General features: G+C 54.5%; 1 protein-coding gene across 3 annotated transcripts in view; it reads right to left on the bottom strand.

Moving 5' to 3' along the window:
• PLXNA2 (plexin A2) overlaps positions 1-21,258 on the bottom strand; it is a 232,926-nt gene that overhangs the window by 26,641 nt on the left and 185,027 nt on the right. For all 3 annotated transcript variants that reach the window (XM_061383641.1, XM_061383643.1, XM_061383642.1), the window contains 5 exons: positions 13,192-13,343; positions 6,859-6,976; positions 4,391-4,527; positions 3,334-3,501; positions 3,107-3,200 (listed from right to left, as the gene is read on the bottom strand). In XM_061383641.1, the coding sequence (XP_061239625.1) occupies positions 3,107-3,200; positions 3,334-3,501; positions 4,391-4,527; positions 6,859-6,976; positions 13,192-13,343 (669 nt within the window). The remainder of the gene's footprint in view (positions 1-3,106; positions 3,201-3,333; positions 3,502-4,390; positions 4,528-6,858; positions 6,977-13,191; positions 13,344-21,258) is intronic.

Genomic DNA, 21,258 nt, shown 5'->3' with positions numbered 1-21,258 from the left:
CTCCTTAAATGTCCTAGTAAAGGTCTCTCTCTTCTCTGAGGGTCCCTTCACTGTCCATGGAGGTGCGACCGTGGTATCGCCCCTGAGTTTACAATGTCCTTTCCTCCTGGGTGGGCCCTGGTCTCCAGCTAACAGGTCACCAAGCTGGCCCTCCTCTGCCGGCTGGTCTGGGGGCTTCCCAGGCAGCAGCCCGACTGGAGACCCCACCCCGGGGCCCTAGCAGGGTCTGGACCCCTCCCTGCTCCTCCTGTCCGGCCCTCTGCAGCTGCTGGGGCTGCGGGAGGCTCGGTGTCCCAGCAACCACCAGGGGCATGTGTGGGAACCCTGCTCAAGTACGCGCTGTCCTGGCAGCTCCACACGTGTTGCGTGTCTGGCCAACATACACAAACCCAGGCTTCACGTTCGGAAAACAAGACGGTGTGTGAGAGGGCAGAAAAAGCGGACACTTGCATGGAGATGATGTCAGCACTCCAAGCCTTAACCCTCCCTTTCCAGGGGGAGTTGAAGAGTTTAAACCAAACGGTTCAGGAGGGCTCCGTGCCATCAGAGAGCAGTGCCCACCCCCCTTCCGCAGGTCCCCTCAGCAGTCCCCTGTGAACCCAGAGCCCCTTTCACATGCCAGCTGGGACGCCCTGGCAGGAGGGAAACACAGGTGCTGTCAAACGGGCGGAGGAGCTGAGCTGGGGGTCCCAGCCCGGGGTCCACCGGACAGACCCGCAGCCTGAGCGCCGCCAGCCTGCCCACCCTGTCGGAGGAGCTGAGCTGGGGGTCCCAGCCCGGGGTCCACCGGACAGACCCCCAGCCTGAGCGCCGCCGCCTGCCCACCCTGTCGGAGGAGCTGAGCTGGGGGTCCCACCCCGGGGTCCACCGGACAGACCCCCAGCCTGAGCGCCGCCGGCCTGCCCACCCTGTCGGAGGAGCTGAGCTGGGGGTCCCACCCCGGGGTCCACCGGACAGACCCCCAGCCTGAGTGCCGCCGGCCTGCCCACCCTGTCTCCTCTCCGCTCGCTCTGATGCCCCTGGACGAGGCTCCTCTGAGAATGAGCAAATCACCCCCAGACAAACAGCCTCTGTTTGCTCCCTGCCCAGCGCTGCATCGGCACTTTGCCTGCCAAACATTCCTTCGGGTTTGGCGGCCTGCGCTCTGGCCCGTCCCCCTGGGTCTGCTTCCAAACCCAGAGGTGGGGGGGTTAGCGCCAGGGCCTGAGGGTGAGGTGGGCTCCAAGCAGGGCCGAGGGGACACAGGGTTCTCTCCCAACACCCCTGAACGGGAAGGCACTCGGCAGAGCAGACCGGCTTTCCCTCCCGGGACTAGCTTGCTGGAGACATGCACACCCAGGCCCTTCCTCTAGGCTGCAGCCCGCAGACGCTAGGCAGGTCACTGCTGGTGCTCAGGGCCCCCCGACTCTTGAGAGGGAGGGGCTGCTTCTTAACTCCTTGAAGCACTGAGGTCCTGGGGGGTGGGCAGGGGGAGCTGCTGGGGAGATTCCTGCCAGCCTGTCCTGGGGAGGGCAGCAAGACCCAAGCATTCTCAGAAGGATGTCAGCTGTTGGGGGGCCCTTCCCAGCTCTCTCGTCCCTTCAAACAGCTTCCTGGGGACTAACCATGCAGCCTTGGAAGTTGACCTTCTCAGTCATGTACTCATCCTACAAAATTCCCTCTGTGCTAAATGAACCGTGTCTTTTATTTTATGTGTTCTGATGCTTTGACCTCTGGGGTCTTGCTGACCCTGGAGGGACTGTGCCCCCTCCCCAGGCTGGCCAGTTCCTAGAGACAGCAGACAGGTGGAGGTGGGCTGTGGCCTCAGCCTGAAAGTGGAGAGGGGACACAGTCTCTTTTGCTCAGATATCAAGCTCTTCACTGGGACACAGAGCCATGTGCTCGTCTAGCCTACGGAGCTGTTACCACGATGGGCACTGGAGGTAACAGACTGGCATCCCACACCTCTGGCACGATGGAACGTCAAGCCCACCAGCATCTCACATAGTCTAGCTACGAAGAGTCAGATGTGTGGGACTGAGCTTGGCCCTACCACCTGCCGCCTTCATGTCTGGGGGCAAGTCATTACTCCCTTCTGGCCCTATTTTCTAAGCTACACGAGGAGAAGTTTGGACCAGATGATCTCCGAGACCTTTCCAGATCTAGCCTTCCGGCAAGTCCGTCATTTTGTGTATTTCTGTTTCCCAGGGAAGCCCCAAGCATGCTGGGAATGCGTCAGGAAAAAGAGGGTCGATGCAACACCACCTTTTCCATCTCCATCTCAGCCTCGTCAATCTCCAGAAGGTCAAAGCAGTAATAATAGTAACTCATGTGAAAAATGATGGCCATAATAGCATCTCCTGGACTATAATTATGAATACAATAATGTTTCAGAGCATATTGACTGAAAAGAGAAAGATGGAGCCAGTAGAACAAACTAAAAAATTTATAACAACATAGCAGACATTCTGCTCTGACGATAGAGAACTTTTTTTAACATCACAAAAATCCACAGTGGGGAAAAAAAAATTAAATTACATGGCTCTGCCCAGGAGAGTGAAGTGAAATGTTCAGCTTGATCATCTTAGCAACCAGCATGGAATTATCTGCACGCAGTGACTAGCGTTTATCAAGTGCCAGCCTCATTGCATGTTACATGTCCACAAGGAGAGTCTTATCATCAGCATTTCTAGCCGGGGAAGCGAGGATCAGAGAGGTTAAACGACTTTATCATGGGTGTCCAGCTAATAGACGGCAGCGTCCTATTTCTAATTTGAAAACATCTGAATCTGCAGCCAGAATTTCTTCACCCTCTCACACTCCTCTTATCAGACCTTGAAGGGAACATGGCAGAAAACAGGAGCCCTTTGGCGCCATATCCGAGGCTCAGGAGCCATACTGGGATAAGGAGTCACGTGCTCTTGTAGCCCACAGAGCTGTGACCTTCTGATGAGCAACGGTTATACTGTAATCATAAAAACCACTGCAAGGCCCCGGTGTTTGGGGCCATGATTGCGGACTCTGCTCTGGCAGTCGAAGGCCCCAGTGCTAACACAGACCCCATCACCTTGCCAAACACACCCAGGGCCGCGTTTCCTGAGGGCCGGGTGGACGCGCTGCTACTCACGTTGACAGATTCTTTGCCGTTAAACTTGACGCGGATCCTCGGCTCCTGAATGACATCCAGGTTGAAGCCCGTGATGGTCAGGGGTGTGTGGCCACTGGGAAGAAGCAGAGGCTGGGTGAGGGAGACAACCCTCTGCAGCTGCCCCCACGCTCCCCGAGGACGCGGGGGGAGCCGCCCCGGGGTGGGAGGGGCTCGGGCGCGGCGGCTGGGCGCCTCCTCCACCTCACCTGGCGATGCTCCACTCGGGCTCGATGCGCTGCACCCGGGGGTCGTCTATGTACTCGAACTGAAGGTTGTTGTCCACTCGGGCACGGTCGACACTCACGGAGACGGGGACCGGCCCCAGCCCATTGGATGACGGGGGTGAGACGCACACGATCTCGTTCATGGACCGCCTGCAGGCAGACCGCAGGAGGGTTAGGAGCCAAAGCAAGTGAGGCGGCCTCTGGCCTGAGAAGGGGCTTTCCCCCAGTTGAAGGGTGGGTTCTTCTGTCCTGTTCTACCCCAGGCTAGGGAACGTCCCTTAGCAGTGTGTATCAGTGTCTCTTTCTACCTGAGCTCCAACTCTGGTTGGGTTGGGGAGGCAACAAATTGGAGCAGGGAGTTAGAGAAGGTGGGGCAGGGGGCACGGCTCCTTGGGCTTTGGGAGAACGCCTGTCTTTCTGGATTTTTCTAAAACACGACTATTTAGCCAGTGCTTGGAGTCTGGTTGGTCAGTTGACACATGGAGTATCTACTATGCAGATAAGTTTTGGCCTGCGGCCAAAACACAGTCTTGGCCCCAGGCCGTGTACGGTCCAGGCAGGAGGTCTACTGAGCAAGTTGGGTTCCCATCTAAAGATCCCTTTCGGAATTCTCTCTAGATTCTCTACATCCCCAGAGACTCATTGGAATACCTGCCAAATAGCAGGCTTCAATTTTTACACACTAGAGATGCCCCAAGGAGGCATCTGTGTGTGGCGTGGGGACAGAGGCCATGCTTCTGGAGTCACCACGGTGGGGACCTAATGAACCCTCGATCCTGATGGCGACTGAGCGCTCCTGGGAGCCCTGCTCAGGAGCAGGTCTCATGGGCCTCACTTGCAAGTGTTCGTAGGACTGTTTAGCCCTTATGATGCGATACAGACTGACTACTGGCAGGCATTTCTCGCAGCGACTGGAACAGGGTTTGGGGCTAGGATGTGACGTGTACCATGGAGACGGTGGGGCAGGCATACATGTGCATGTATGTGTGCACAGCCCACACACGCACGGTCTCTGAGAGCTCCTCCAAGCCCCTCTCACCCGTAGAACTCGCAGGTCTGGTTGCCCAGATAAACGGCCACGCTGCTTCCAGACCCGAGATAGTGGCCGGTGATGGTCACCATGGTGCCTCCAGACTCAGGCCCTCGGATGGGGTTGAGTGACAGCACGGAAGGGTTCTTTGGGAGGAAGCAGAGACATGATCACGGCTCAGGCTTTGCCCAAAGGGAGAAGCCCAGGCTAGACCTAAAAAGACAGAAGGGGGAACTCCAAACACTCTCTGCCTACCCTGGAGCTGAGACCCTTTCTAAGAAGAGGCTCCGGGCATATCCAGGGAAGGCAGAAAGGCCATGTTTGGCAAGTAATTAACTCCCCGGGGAGTCTTCTGCTCATAACACTGATGGGAAGGCAGAGATGACACTGACTAATCTATCAATTAGTTTACAAATTGAGAACAATTGAGAATGCTTCTCTATCTGGAGCAGTACTGATTTTTTTGGCACAAAATCGATAGGGCTGAATAAAGCATCCGTGTCTGGACTGGGCCACCAAGAGTCTCTGTTAATGGTCCAAGCTCACGTCCTTCGAGCCCTCCCTCAGCCTGAGAGGGGCACGGCAGGGTAATGTTGGCTTCCCTGACCTTCACCAGGAGGATGGCCCATCGTTGGTTGGGATGTTCTACTAAGCTCATTAAATTGTAACAATCGCCCTGAAGCCTAAAAGAAATGTCACTGGCCTAGAATGCATCAGAAAGAAATTGTTTCTGCCTAGTGGGCAGCAGAGTGGAGTGGAAAGTGCATTTAACTGAGCAACCACACAATATGAACTCCAGTCTGCATTAGCCACTCACTAGCGACGCAATGCAAGCAAGTTCTACTCACTCCTGGAGCAAGTTTCTGCATCAGTCTGGGCTGGCAATCAGTCTTGCTAGCTCCTCTGTCAAGAGAGGAGGAAGGCGACGTGATCTCTGAAGCCCCCCCTGCTCGTCACTCTACTACTCTCTCTCCATCTAGTCTTTCTGAGTTTGCTTCTCACACAAGACCCTTTCGGATGGGGCGGGGGGGGGGTGGGCTGCAGATATAGGCCATGCATGTTTGTATGCATCCGTGTGTGCTAAATCGCTACAGTCGTGTCTGACTCTCTACGAGCCTATGAACTGTAGCCTACCAGGCTTCTCTGTCCATGGGATTCTCCAGGCAAGAAGAGGCGGTTGCCATTTCCTTCTTCAGGGGATCTTCCTGACCCAGGCCTTGAACCCACATCTCTTGTGCCTTCTGCATTGGCAGGCCAGTTCTTTACCACTAGCACCAACTGGGAAGCCCGTGATGCCCTCCGACCCAAGAGAAGACTGGTATAAGGGAAGGTAGAGTTGCTGAGATAACAAGGCAGAGACCGGAAAACCTAACATAAGCAGTAAAAGACTGGTATAAGGGAAGGTAGAGTTGCTGAGATAACAAGGCAGAGACCGGAAAACCTAACATAAGCAGTAAAATGTTTTAGGCAGAAGAGAATTTTGTGATCTAATAACTTTTCAATACTCTGAGCAAGGCTGGTTTGACCCCCTCTGCAGGGTGTTAACGCTTTTTAACAAAGAACTTGATAAAACAATGTTGGTTAGGTGTCGGAAAAGGGACTTCTGGGCCCCAGAAGAGGGTTGTTCAGAAGGAGTAAAGACAGTCTTTGTGATTCCACCTGTTGCCTGGGTGTGAAGAAGTGTTTTCAGGGCTGTGTATGTGCGTAAGTGCATGCAACACACCAGTACACAGAGCAGCTCACTCTTATATTCCTCCCCGTGGTCGCACACACAGACACGTGTCCCTGCAGGATTTCACATGGCTCCTCTAAACTCCCTCTTACAATATCCCTGGCAGAAAAAAAAGCATGTGGATAAATATAGACCCTTTTAATTAGGTCCCTCAGGCTATCTGTCCTCATTAGGCTGGAATTAGACAAAGATATCACGTTGGCAGGACAAAGGGCAGCACCTCCCCACCCTGAGTTGAGGATCCACTTTCTAAGAAAGGTCTGATGTTGCTTATTCAGAACCCTGACCTGTGGCTCCCTGGGACTCCCAAGTGTCCGAAGAAGCATTGTTGGTCGTGAACGCGACTCACCCGGGAAAGACAGGCTTTACTTTTTCTGGTTTCCTACTCAGTCTGCAAGAAGCCTAGAGGCACTGGCTTGGGAAGGGGAGGGTGGGACTTTCCTGGGAGAAGTTGGGAGCAGAAATGTGCCCTTTCTGGGAACCTGCACCCCAGCAACTGCCCAGGTGGCGCTAGTGGTAAAGAACCCACCTACCTGCCAATGCAGAAAACAGAAGAGATGTGGGTTCGATCCCTGGGTTAGGAAGATCCCTTGGAGCAGGGCCTGGCAACCCACTCAAGTATTCTTGCCTGGAGAATCCCATGGGCAGAGGAGCCTGGCAGGCTACAGCCCAGAGGGTCGCAAAAGTCGGACACGACTGAAGCGACGCAGCAGCAGCACAGCCCAGCACAAGACCCAGTACTCACCACAAAGGTGTACTGTTGATGGGACTTGGTCATGAACTCCGGCTGACACTCGCCGATGCACAGGCGCACAGGCCCAGAGGTGGTTCCCACGACGGCGTGGCCCATCTCACAGACGATCCTGACGAGACAGCAAACCTTCCCATCAGAGACTTGGGGACAGCTGGCATTCCTGCCCCTGTTTGCTCACCCCACCACAGTCACGGTGAGTAACTCAACACAGTCTTACACCAGGGCTGGACCAAGACAGCTTGCTCAACCGTGTGGCTGTGTGACCCTGGGCCAAGGACTTTCCCTCTCTGGGCTTTAATCTTTCATGGACACAGTGAGAAGGTGGATGAGCGCGTCTCTAAAGACCTGCGTCCCTTCAAAACGCTATGCTGCCTATTTCTACGAACAAGCCTGCAGTCAGTGCCTCGTGCAGGGCTCAGCACTGAGTCCTGTTCCAATATCCGTGGGATAAACCTAATGCCCTGCAGAGAGACCGAGGGGCAGGGCAGAGGCAGTGGCAGGCCAACACTTGAACACTCCCGAGAAGAAGGACTGAGGACTGACTGGGCAAGCTGACTCATGTGTGGTTCGTTTCCCTCCCTGTGGTTTGCAGTGAGGGGACAGATAATCTGGCCAGACAGTGAATTCCCCGAACCGGAGCTCCCGGCTGAGTGAGAGCAGCGGCGTCCAGGGGCAGCGGGTGACGGGGTGGCAGGTGGATAAGTTCATTAGGACGGCAGTCGACACTGGACTCTCACTTAATCAAGGGCTGAGCGCAGGAAGCTGGTGGGCGAGGCGGCCAACCAACCCCGGGGTTGGAAATCATGTCTCATGTCAACAGGAGAGCTGGAGGGAAGAGGGGGCGGGGCACTCCCTCTGCTGCTGTGCAAAATCGATGCCCCCTCGTGGGGTGGGGGCTTCCCTGGTGCCTGAGATAAGCCACAACAAGCACATTTACAGACCGGTTGCCTTGGCCACAGCCACCTCTAGGAGTGGGCAGCAGCTGGAGCATATGGGAGGAAGGGAAGGAATCAGATTTTTGGGGGGACCTCTTGCCCGGAATCCTAAGGCATGGGGTGGGTGGGAAATGGCCCCACCAGGCTCAGTAAAGAGAAACCCTCCTCCCAATGCCATTTAAGAGCTCAGAGCAGGCTGGTGCCCTTGGTAGGCTGGCTTAGTGGGGGAGCCAGAAAAACAGACCCCTCTCCAGTAATCCTCAGCATTATCCAGGCATGGTGGGGAAGATCCGTGTTTAACCGAGCAATGCTTATCTCAACAGCTTCTCTAGGAAGGAAGGTAACTAAACAGAGATTTCATTTCGATGTAATAAAACTTGCATTAAACAAATACACGGCGTGCTCGCGCACACGGCATGCCACCGAGCTCCATCTCCTTCATAACAGTTAATCCCAAATAAGTACTTTCACTCCTGGTGAATATTTACTTAACATGCAATAACTGTCTTATTGCGTTTAGCATATTAAGTTCGACAAGACACTAGTGGGTGCGTGTCGAAGGCTGTTCTCCCCTCCTTTTCACCAAGGATAAATAAATTAATTATGAACCCACAGTAAAGATGATAGTGATGATCAATTAGTATTTTACACATAATTGTCTCCTTAAACCTCATTAGAGGAGCATTTGAGAAGCTTCATTTGAGGTACTGCGTGGGGTTATTTCCACGCTGCTTCCTGCTTGGAGTCACAGCCCTCCTATCGGGCTTCCTGGGCCCCAGCGCCTGCTCCTGTCTGGGGTCCCTGCCATCCAATCCTGCTGATCTGCCCTCTCCAGCAGCATCAGCGGATTATCTCTGCTCTCTGCTGGAAGTGGCGGGGAGGGGAAGACCAAGAGGAGGAGGGAGCAGATGAGTCTCTTTCCTTTCTCGTCAACGCTTTCTTGTCCCTCACTCACCCAACCTTGGTCACTGTGCTGGAACCACCCTCGAGAAGAAAAAGCAGGAGGAAATCAGGGTGGGCTCGAAGTCCGGGAAAGAGGAAACGTGAGAACACGTGAAGGTCATGGGCATCTTTATTCCTCCTGGGACCTAAGAGAGGAGAAGGCCCAGGATGGCCTATTCTGCTGTCCCTGTAGGGGGTGAACCATAGGGCTGGGGCCTCTTGGCACACTCTCTTTTCCAGAACATATTCTTGCTCAGGGTTCATGGCCCAAAAGGTGAGCTTTGCGTGTCAAGCACCTGTGAGAAGGCGGACGGAGGGGAGAGGGCGCTGCCCCAGGGCCCAAGGCTGAGTGCCTGCAGCTGGCTCTGAGTGTCCCTCCTGGAAGGGAGTGATTGGGGGCCCAGGGACTGGTCTGCAGGGAGGGCCTGCAGCCGAGTGCTCTCCCCGCCGGTGGAGTGGGCTTCTGCTTCATCCATCCCTCTCTAGAGTGGACAGGGGTGGCAGTGGGCTGCAGAAGGGTCTGTTTGGTAAGTCTAAGAACTGGGTGAGAATGCTAAGGATGCAGACCACGTTGTAGGGAACTCTGGCCACCTGTCTCTCTTCTTCCTTTTCATTCCTGGGACCCGGTGCTTGCAGTGAAGGATGGAGAGGCCCCCTTGACTGAGAGGATCTGTTACTCCTGCTGGTGTTTGATCCCTGAGCTCGAGGGCAGCTGTAGGGAGTGCAGAGGGTTATACTGAGGATGAGGGTCAAGCCAAAGTGGAGTCTCTCAATAATAACAAGAGCTCCAGCTTACTGAGCTGCATGTGGCAGGCGCTGTACCAGACAGGATCTCATGTCATCCTCAGACATCCTAAGGGTGGGTCTTACTGTCTCTATTTTTACAGACAAGGAAACCAAGGCTCGGAGGTGCTAAGTGACTCATCTATGGCCAGAGAGCTGGCAAGTGGCAGAGCTGTGATTCAAATCCAGGTTCAGCCTGGCTCCAAAGCTCATGCCTTTGATTCTCCTCCACTCTGCTGTCCTAAAATCAGCGGAATGCTCTCTGTGTGTTTTGTGGAAGGGACAGGGTGGACAAGGTGGCTGTCCTGGGGTGGAGCTGAGGTTGCTGGCGGAGGTGGAGGATGGCAAGGTTGGGAAGACCTGGGTTTCTAAGGCTTTGAGACTTAGCCAGCTGCACCCACTCCCTCCCTGGCAGGAGAGAACCACGGGCAGTGGTGTGGGTACCACTCCCTCCTTCAGGCCTTACAGGTCAGCAAAGTTCCTGTGGTTAGACTTCTGGGGGCCGCCTACCTCCCTGTCTCCCTGCCTCCTCCCAGCATCCCTGATAGCTTCAGTCTCCCTGTGTATTACCAGGAGACAGGAGCTGGGGATGTTTAAAGTTTCTCCTTGTAAAATGAGGAATTAGACTAAATAACCCTTTAACAGTTAGCTTCCACATTTGAAGGCTTGACTCCTCCTGGTAGATAGTAGGCTTCTGGATTCACATTAGTGCCACTGATAATGCTTTCTAATGATGGGAGTTGTAGATCCTATGAGGCATAGAGGCTATCGTTTCTGATATCCTAGGGACCGTAAAAGTGATTGCAGAGATCTGTTTCAACAGACCCACTTTCCAGATGAGACATTTGAGGATCATGGAGCAAAGGGACTTGCCCAAAGTGACAGAGCTCATCAATAGCTGAGCTCCTGGCACCCAGCCCAGTGCCCTCACCCCACCCTGCACCACCTCCTGCAGACTGGCATGGGTGGTGCTTTTCTCCCCATGAGCATGCATCCTTGGGGTGGGGATCACATGCAATCTAACATCCATCAAGGCATGGCTGAGCTCATAGATACAGCAGATGAGAGAGACCGGGGCAGGTCTCTCATCCTAAGCGGAGTCTGTCTCATACAGAGCCCCTGTCTCAGGAAGGGCTGAGCTGCAGCCTCAACCTGCCTCTCATCACCCAGGAAACGTCCGGTGATGGAGTCATCCGGCCCTCCCCAGACCTGTGGGGCGCTGATTGCAGGACTAAGCAGGACCCTTTAACCAACATTAACCTAATTGCTGAGTGATAGATGGCGTGGCACAAGCATATGGTGAGTCATTACCGTGCCCGCTAATCCTGCCCGTGCCCGGGACTCTGCACTGGGCCCATTTAGCCAAATTCATCTCTCGCAGACATCTGTAATGATTGTGCCTGCTGCTCACTGCCCGGGATGGAGGCTTTAATGATGTTAACAAACTCTGAAACCTTGAGAGCAGTGATGAGCCTGACACGCTGGAAGCCAGGGCTGCGTGCAGCCGAGGTGCGGAATGCGCCTGCCACCTCCTGCCTGCCCCGTGCCCAAGGAGACAGTGGGGGTGGTTTTCTAGGGTGCCTCCTGGCCTTGCCAGGACCCCTGGCAACCATTCACCTTCCCAGGCTCCTTTCGTATCCTCACTTTCAGTTTTTTTGAGGGAACTTTCTTCCCTGGGGACCTGTGTGGGTGTGATGCATTTGATTTCAAAGATGGAACAAGCTTTCCTGATGTTCCCAAGGCATATTACGGGCTCCTCGTTTTCATCTTACTGAATTCTCCCCCAAAACCCACGCGGTTAGAATCATGGTTTCCTTGAGGCCAGTGAAGAGTGGAGACACGGAGCAGTTTACTAAGGTCTCAGGGCTGCCCGGAGTAGATGAGGCAGGACTTAGAAGATTTTTTTGAATCCCAGATCCCCGGCTATTTCTATGTTCAGCTGCCCAAGACTCAGCACCTCTCAGTTCAAAGCCTTACCCTTTCATCTCCCGCAAACCCTTTCCTTTGCAATCCTGTGGCATGTCACCAAGTTGGAGACTTGGCCTGTGTCCCGAGGCCTAGGGCACGTCTGTGAGGCCAAGGCGGATTTGGGCTCAGTGTGACTGAGTGTCTAGCTGGGTCTGGCCGGGCACTGGGCTCTATAGAGACTGCCTGACCACAGTCCGCAGGCTCCTGGTTCCTGCCCGCCAGCTTTCCCCTCCCCTCCTGGCTCAGAATTGCTACTTAAATATTTCCCCATTTGCCTCTTCATCTCTTTCCTGTAGACCTGGCCAGTCTCTCCTCCAGGATTCATTCCTTGAAGGGCCAAGGCTGATAATGAAGGGTTCAGTCTGCAGGATCTGAAGGTCCGAAGGATCAGGCAGGCGGCTTCTGCTTCCCCCGCTGGGAGTCCCCAGAGTCGGGGAACTCAGCCCCCGACTCTGACCCTGTCCTGGCCATCCTGGAATCACGGCCTCTGACCCAGAAAACCACATGCTGACGGATCATGGGATTTTCAGGCCACTCTTATCTGGGAGTCTCCCCTGGCTGTTAGGGAACAGCAAGAGGCCTGAACCAAAACTTAGGAGACCTGAGTTCCAACTCTCTACGGCCACTTATGCCCTGAGTGAACGGGGGTGAGGGGGTGGGGGGATGTCATTTCATTTCCGGGTCTTTTGCTCTTAAAATAGTGATAACAATGTCTATCTCTCAGAGTCCTTACTCATTAGAAGCAAGAAATGGATGGGAAAGCCTAAATGCCGATGGAAGACACACTGTCTTTTTTTTACGGTTGCCAGTGCCACTTTTCTGGTTGTTACTCAGGGCTGGCTTGAGGGAGGCTGCAAGGTGTGGCATCTTAGGGGAGAACGCAGCTTCCAGCCCTGCTCACAGCCAGGTTCCCAGTGCCCACTGCAGAGCTGCGTGCCCGCTGGACCCAGGGTGATGTGGCCCAACTCCGCCTGAGAAATCATGCAGGAGACCCTGGCGGCCCCCTCCCTTTCTCCCTAGCGGGGGAACATCACTCCTGCTGCCCTCCCACCCCCAGCAGCCCCCCAGCCTCCTGCCCACCTCCTGTCCACTGACTCCACAGCGGCCGCCACTGCCAAATGAGCACCCCAAATTGGAACATATGTCACTCCGGGAGCCCCGTTCGCCCGTCCACCGCTACATGCCTATTTTCTAATTTCCAGCTGACATTTCCCTTAGTGAAATAAATGAATTTGCTCCGGCGGAGGCCCTGTTCGGATTAAGCTGCTGTCAGAGCCCCACGAGCCAAACAAATTGTTGCCCGCAGCCCACCAAGTGGGATGCCTTCCAACAGGGGGCCGGAGGAGAAGGGGGAGGCCGAGGAGGAGAAGGGGGAGGCCGAGGAGGAGAACGGACGGGCTGGGAAGGCAGCTCAGTCAGCCAGTGGGCAGGCGGAGACCAACCACGGGGCGGCCTGGCACCGGGAGCCCTGATGCCAGAGGAGCCAAGGAATTGGAAATCACATAGAACAGGACACTCGAGGAGTGGAGGTGGGCCAGGAGAGAGTCCTGGGAAGGCTTCAGGGAGTGGGGTCCCTGGGAAGAGGGAGACGGGGGATGGATCCTGGAGCAGTCCCAGAGGAGAGAGAGAGGGGCGAATCCTCCCCAAGCTTTGAGGGGGTGGAGGGAGGGTGTGGGCCCGAGCAGACTGGACTCACTGCTCAGCGACGATGTAATCCCCTGGCAGGGGCGTGCAGGGCACTCCAGCCACTTGCACGTGGTGGGCGATCTCCGAGAAGTCCAGGCCCAGGTTCACACCGTGGATGGTCACTCGAGTCCCCCCTTCAGGAGGTCCGGACACCGTCAGGATCTGCGGGAGGGAAGCGGGAGGAGTAATTGGTCGGTCACGGCAGGAGGGGCATGGGCACCTGTTTCCCTCCCTGCAGGGAGGCTTTGGAACACCTGGAGTCTGGGGTGGAACTGCATTTCCGCCACTTTAAACTTGTCTAGGATTCCAACGTCATCATCCCGACAATGAAATTTTACCTACTTCATTGGTTCTTTAGGACCTCCATCCAATGACGCCTTCATTCATTCGTCCACTTATGAGAAAGAGATTAGGAGAAAGTACTAGGCTCAAGGCAGGGCTTGAATTCACTAGTTGCCTGAAGAAAGCAAGTCTCAGAATCTCCCTGAACCTCAGGTCTCTTTAGTTGGGAAGGAGGATAATCCTCTCTAACCAACGTCACCCTGGAAGCTCCCACATGGAGGGTGTCTGGGACCATTCTGTCAACTCCCAAGGGCTCTGTAATTGTGACGACAGAGGATGAGATGGTTGGATGGCATCACCAATGCGATGGACATGAGTTTGAGCAGGCTCCGGGAGTTGGTGATGGGACAGGGAGGCCTGGCGTGCTGCAGTCCATGGGATCACAGAGTCGGACACGACTGAGCGACTGAACTGAACTGAACTGTGACATGTCATACCGGCCGCCCCTGTGTGCTAGCCTCAGTTGAGTTTACAATGATGAACAGGGAATTTGCCCTCAAGGAACTTAGTGGTCAAGGAGGAGGAGATAAGAAGGCCATAAGTAAGGCTGATGCAGGGTACACAGTGATAAGGTAGATTTGAAGGAAAAGCCATGGGAGCTCTGAGGAGTCCCTGATTAAGGGCCACTGCAGGGGATGACCACAGACGGAAAGTATATTTGACATTACCCAACACACACACAAAAGAAAAATCCTGTAACTCGATTGTGCTCTTATCAAAGAGAAATAGCTTCCTGATTTTCCAAAGTCTGCTGGCTTCCTTTCCAGTGAAGTGAAGTGAAGTGAAGTTGCTCAGTCGTGTCCGACTCTTTGAGACCCCATGGACTGTAGCCTGTCAGGATCCTCTGTCCATGGGATTTTCCAGGCAAGCATACTGGAGTGGGTTGCCATTTCCTTCTCCAGGGGATCTTCCCAACCCAGGGATCGAACCCAGGTCTCCCTCGTTGTAGGCAGATGCTTTTACCATCTGAGCCACCACAGAAGTTTCCCAGGAGCCAGGATCGTTTATTTACTCGTTTCTTAATTCAGTCACCAAATGCTGACTGCTTGATTTTATTTTGATGCAACAGGAAAAGGAACTTGCAGAATCAGGCTCTCCTAACGTGTAAATTTCTATCTGAGAATGAATCAGGCTCCAGGAAAAACACAGCTCTTTGGGATCCAACAGATTCCAGGGAATAATTTCTACTTTGAGGTCCATAGTTATCCAAAGTAGGAGGAGATTAGACACGAACCCAACCTCAGGCAGAAGCACAGAATTTCGGAACTGGAAGGAGAGCCAGGGTGTCTTATTCTAAGATCATACAACTTGTATATGTGGACCAAATTGAAAAAAAATGTCCAGGGCTCTTTTCACTGCACATTAGAGAGATAAGACAGTAAGGGAGGGAGAGAGGCAAGGAGGGTGGGGCAAAGCCAAGAGTCCACTAGGAACCTCCAGATGGGGCCTCTGGGCAGCGATGAGTGGTGAGCACAGGTGAAAACTCTACTGAAGGCTCTGGAGACTCTTCCTCCGCCTGTCTTTCTCAAGGGGGCACTGCTCTCTGCCAGCAACGTGAGCACCATGCATGCGGCCTCCAGCTTGGCCGTGAGTGCCCAGGTGAGAGCAGACAGGGAGAAGATGATGGTTGTGGCGGGGACACGACTGAGCAACTGAACTGATGAATACAAATAAATCCGATTCATGAGATAAATTCCTGAGGGAGGGAAAGGGGTGCCCGGAGGCATCTCTGGGCACTGGGTGTGGGGTTGGAGGTGGGGGGGAGTCAGGGCGATTTGGAAAGAAAGGAGCTGGCAGGAGGAACCTGTAGCCCCATGGCTTTCCTGTCTCTGGGGATTCTAAATAAAACCAACATGAGATCTTGGTTGTCCCACCCTCCCCGGTGCCACTTCCTCAGGTCCCTGGGCCTCCTGGGCTCTGGGAGATGGATACTTGTAAGGAGGAAAAGGAAAGGGTGGCCTCCATGGCCCTGCAGGAAGAGTGTCAGGAGGAAGGAGGTACCACTGAGCAAATCCGAGCCGGCGCCCTCCCCTGATAGCCTGGAACGAGCATCACTGGTTCGCCCTCCCCTCCTTCAGCCACCTGGATGCCAGGAACCTACTGAAAACCCTGACAGAACCGTGATGATTGGCTTGCTCTCTTTCCTCCACTTTTATTTTTAAAAATACATTCTCTTGCTCATGGTGGTTAATTACAACCTTTCAGAAACACTGTGAAATGAAATCTTTCTGGAAAGCCTAAAAATATTTCGGTCTTGCAGGTAGCACGTGGGGATGGTATTATGGCTATTCCGTGACGTTGGCAGGTCCACGGGGCAGTGTCCACCCGCTGGGAATTCACCACAGTGATCTTCAAGGGTCTGAGGCAGAGGCCTGGTCACTTGGGGACTGTCACAAATGGACATTTGTGAGCACAGAGCTGCTCAGAAGCATAAGCCAGCTTATGCTGTTTAGAGATGGGAGACTTGACAACATTATTAGCAAGCATAATCGTCTTGCATGAAGACACATCAAAGACATGGATAGTTAGGGGTGTGGAGACCCAAGTCTGAGCCCTTCTAACCCAGGTAAGAGCTGCTGGAATCCAGACTGGGATCATCCTCACGGGTGAGGGGCAAGTGGCTGGGGAGTGCTGGGTCCCTGTGGGTCTTCCCCACACAGTACACACTATATCCTGTGCCTCCAGTACCCGGGGAGGTGGTGAAGGAGTTTGAGGGTCAGAACACTCAGCAGCCACTGTGCCCTGGGGCTTACATGGGGTGTAGCTTCCCTTTTCTTGCTTAAGACAAAACTGATGAACAAAAAATCTGGATTTCCAAAACACAGATGAGGTGGTGAGAACTTGATTTGCAAGAGGATTCCCAAGGCCGCCATTACGGATGCTTTCCAAATCTATATTGTTGGCTCAGACCTCTCTCCCGAGCTCCATATCCATATATCCAATCGCTACTGGACACCTCGACTTCCACATGCATGTCCCTCAGGCACCTCAGATTTCACCACGTCTAAAAATGAACTCTTAATTTTCCCTCCCTCCACCCCCAACCTGATTGTCCTCCCAGATCCTCTTTCAAGGTTAATGGGATCACCGTGCACCCAGCTAGGATCTTGCAAGCATCTCTGTTCCCCTTCCCTCTCCTACCGTGTGTGATAAACACAGGGACCGTCAGTGCTGGCGCCCAGGTGTCTTTTGAATCCGTGCCCGCTCCAGTGTCAGAGGAGGTGATAAGCGGATCTGTGTCCTCAATCACACTATCCTCGGTCTTCCTCCATGCGATCTGACTTCCTCGCATGGCCAGGTGGTCGTCATGGACACATACCTGATCTGGGGACTGGTCGCTTGCTCTGAAAAGCTTCAACGGCTCTGGCCACTGTCCAGGCAAAGTCTCTGACTCCTGGGCTGGCCCGTCACTTTCTGATCTTAGTCACTTCAGCCACGTCAGCCCTCTCACGCTCTGTCCCCCAAGTGCTCCCCAGAGCCCAGGGGGTCCTGTCCACACAACGCACTCTAAAGCTCTCTGTGCCTTTGCCTGTGTCATTTGCTCTCCCCCCTGGCTTGAAAATCAAAGCGAGACAAGGTGGAGGTCTGGGCTCAGTGGAACAGAGACAGGAGTCCCGTGAAACTCACCACCTGCCACCTGAGGGCTTCCAGGTGACTCTGAGAATGAGGGTCAGGGTCTGCCAAAGCCCTGTCTGCGTAGTGGTAACATCCCGGCCATCCTGCTCTCACTTCTCCCCAGGACCAAGCATGGAGGAGAGGCTCTGGAGGGGAGGCTTGGAGGAAAAGAATGGATTCTCCAGAGAGGGCATGAACAGGAGTCTTCAGGACACTGCCCCAGGCCCACCAGTGCCCCACCCTGGAGACTGCCTCCAAGACTCTCTCTTCAGTACAGTAGGGTTAGATGGCAGGGCACCCAGCATGGCACTCAGGAAGCTTGGTCCCCTTGGGAGCCACGTCTGGCTTCTCCGTGTAGGTCTACAGGGAGGCGAGTTGGTGGAGTCCCAGACTATTGCTTGTAGAGCTCCCAGGAAGGCCTTCCAGATCTGGGAGGAGGTGTGGGGCCACAGGGGAGAAAGTGCTAACCTCCTGGAGAGGTGAGGCAAAAAGAGTCCCCCCACGGTCAGAGGGAGACCAAGAGACAGCCGGGGAGCAGCCAGATCCATGCATGTGGTCTTCTAGTTTCGGATGGGCCCCGGGCTGCCAGCTACGCAGGGGTGCAGAAGGAGGGTCTGATGCTTGGGCGGTGTCGGCGGCGGGAAGAGAGTGAGCTCGGGAGGGGGACAGACTCTGAATTCCAGCTTGATACTTACAAGCTAGGTAACCTTCACTCTCTGTGTTCGCATCAGAAAACAGATAACAGTGCTTGCCGCGCAGGGATGCTGTGAAGGTGAGATAAGACAACACCTGGAAACTCCCTGGTATGATGATGGTTGTGAGAGCAGGTCACGATAGTTGGCAGTTAGTTTCCTTCCTAGAGTTCCCTGCACCTGTGTCTTCCTAGACCACAAAAACATGGGATGGTGGTGGTGGAGAGAGCCTAGAGGTGGGAGGCATCTTTCTATTTACCTGGAAAGAGGACACACGGTCCAGGGAACGCATAACTTAGACGGTGCTTGGTGGGCTGATCCAGGGCGGAGAGAGATGCTTGCGGGCTGATTGGAGAAAGCCTGAGCTTGGTGGGGGAGTGGCCGTGCCGCCCAGGGCGGGGCCTTTGTGTCCGCGGGTTCACGGCTCCCCGCAGAAGCGTGTTCGGAGCCAGACATCGCCCTTTCACCCAGAATAAATTTGGGAGGACACTGGCCCAGTCTAAAACGGCCTTCATTCTTCCCTTCTCGTCACTTCTTTGCCCCTGGCTATTGGCCATTCTGAGGTCCATGGGGCATTGCATTACGAACTCAATGGACTCTTTCAGGAAAGTAACTCTGAATGCGACACCCACGCGAACAAACGGTTTGACAGTTTGGGATGGATGTGTGTGTGCTTGGGGGTAATGGGGGTGTGGAGAGAGGCGGGAGGGAGCTGAAGTCCTGTGAAATCAGCTGGGAAGGTCTTTATACACGGACGCGTTTCAGCTCCATGCTTTGCAGCGCACACCGTGGACGAGGGATCGCGGTCCACTCTCCTCTGTGGGCCCCAAGGGACAGCCAGAAGTACGGGAGGAGCGGGGAGAGACAGAGCGGCTGCTGAGCGGGGGTGCGGGGGGCGACCGAGGGCTCCCCCACGTTCTGGGCCGGCTCTCGCTGTGTGCTCCTCTTGTCCCCTCCGCGAGCTCTGGTTCCACTCTCTTACGTACTATGCGTGCTCCCTGGGGGAGGTGGGGCGCCCGTGGCTACAGGGTCTGAAGCCCGGGTGCCTTTGACCCACGGTTCCCTCTGCCCCTCAAGCGTGATGCTAACACATGCTTTACCCATCACACGAGGCTCTGCTAATGACACCTCCTCAGAAAGCCTTTCTCTAACCATCTCGGCAGATTTAGGAGCCCCTTTGCCCACACCCTCACTGCCATGGGTGAACACCCCTGACAGCAAGGGTCACCCTGGACTCTGTCTTTTCTCAATAAGACAATAACTATCTCGGGACAGGGACTTCCTCCATTTTTCTTAGTAACTTGACACATCACACACTGCCTGGGACACAGCAGCTGTCAAGACCTGTCCCCAGCTCTTTCTTCCTGGGAAACTCTGGGCTCAGGCAGATTCCAGGACAACCTGTGTTCTCGAATGACCGCTGCAAGGATGGAGGTAGGTGCCCAGGTGTCGCTTGGAAGTGGGGCAGTCTTTTCACATCGGAAGCATCAAGTTCTTCCTGAAATCTCGCTGACTTTAGCTCAAGCCAGTTTCTGCTGTGATTTCTCCTTGAATGGAGGATCGAACAGCTGCCTCCTCATCAAACCTCTTTCAGATACTAAAGACAGCAATTAAGTCACCCCTGGTCTGTGCTTCTGCAATTTCATCAGCCTTGCATTGGAAGCTCTTGTTTTCCAGGCCCTTTGATCATTTCAGATGTTTTTCTTTGGACCCTTGGATATCCATGAATCCTCTGAGAGTGTAAGAAAGAAATGCCAAGCAGGCTCGCAGCTTGAGCAAAGGTCTGCTGATTCGCTGCAAGGGAGGCCTGTGCCAACATCGACTTGCCCTAGCGCGGGCTCACACGCCACCGGCCAGGCGGGCCCTGGGCAAACCCCAGGGGGAGGTAATCCCTTCTCTTTCCCATATGCTTATCTTACTCCCTGGAATTCCTTTCCCCGTTTCAGTCACCTCTCACCCTACGTGTCTCTCTTCCCTAAAGGACCTTGTATGCGTATGTGCTCTGTTGCTTACTCGTATCTGACTCTTTGCGACCCCATGGACTGTGGTGTGCCAGGGTCCTCTGTCCATGGGATTATCTGGGCAACAATATTGGAGTGGGTTGCCATGCCCTCCTCCAGGGGGTCTTCCTGACTCAGGGATAAAACCCGGGTCTCCTGGTTTGCAGGTGGATTCGTTACCATCTGAGCCACCAGGGAAACTCCAAAGAACCCTTTAAGTGTGTTAGTCACTCAGTCGTGTCCAACTCTCTGTGCGACCCCATGGACTAGCCTGCCAGGCTCCTCTGTCCGTGGAATTCTCCAGGCAAGAATCCTGGAGTGGATAGCCATTCCTTTCTCCAGAGGACCTTCCCGACCCAGGGATAGAACCCGGGTCTCCTGCATTGCAGGCAGATTCTTTATCGTCTGAGCCACCAGGCAAGAACTGAAGAACCTTTAATTTGCGTCCTACTGAGACTTAAAGTTGTGTTATTACCTTGCCTTAAGAGTATTGGCTTTTTAACTGGTTGTAGAATTAAGTTTGTCTATTTGCAGGATTCAGAAAGAGAATATGGGAAACACAAGAGGGCTCAGTCCGGCAGCCCCTAAGCCCTGTCCCAGAAGCAATCACAGATCATGCCAGGATCCCGGTGTCTGGTCCCAGCCCAGGCCGTGCCCCTCATCTGCCCTCTGTAGGCCTGGATGAGCAGGCCAGCAGGCTGTGGGATGAGGCTGGCATGAATGATGGGAGGGACAAACCAGGAGACTCCTGTCTCCTGCGCATCCTCTAAAAGTCGCCAGGAATCCCCGACTTGGGGACCCACTCCCCCACCTCCTCAGACCTCACCTGCCGGCAGCCCGACCTCACCCGCCGCACGCCCGGGCAGCCGGGCCAAGCCTGCGTTCCTGCCAGACTGTGTCATGTGTGTTTTCCACCGTGGGTGCCGTGACCTGGAAAACAGCCGCCGCGATGCTGCACTCGCCCTGATTCTTGCAGCCGCTAATTGAACAGTTCGGAGGGAACTGTGCCACAAAGCCGCCCAAGGGCGAGAGCAGATGCAGCGGATTAATTACAGCTGGGGAGCTCCGCGGGGCTGCATCGGGAGCAGAGGGAGGTGCTGGAGGCCCAGGGTCTGGGCAGCCTAGGGAGCACTGGCTGGGCCACTCCTGGACTTGGGCAGAGCCCTGGAGGCTGGAGTTGGGGCAGATGTACGGGTAGATGGTTAAGGGGTCACAGGAGAACCCCTTCGAGATGGGAGCCTCATGAACACTGGCTCCCATCCTAGAGACCCTGTCTTCTCTGTTTATATCTCCTGCCTGATAGACGTGATGGGAGATGAGACAGAAGTGGGCATCAGCTCCAGGTACTAAAGATTCTGATAATGGTACCTACTTACCAATTTTTTCATTTATTAAGTACTTATCATGAGTCGAATTGTGCTGAGGGTC

Source organism: Bos javanicus, chromosome 16 (genome assembly GCF_032452875.1).
Source record: "Bos javanicus breed banteng chromosome 16, ARS-OSU_banteng_1.0, whole genome shotgun sequence".
In the NCBI taxonomy this organism is placed as follows: Eukaryota; Metazoa; Chordata; class Mammalia; order Artiodactyla; family Bovidae; genus Bos; species Bos javanicus.
Note: the sequence above shows the minus strand (reverse complement) of the source record. Positions and strands in the feature narration are given on the sequence as shown.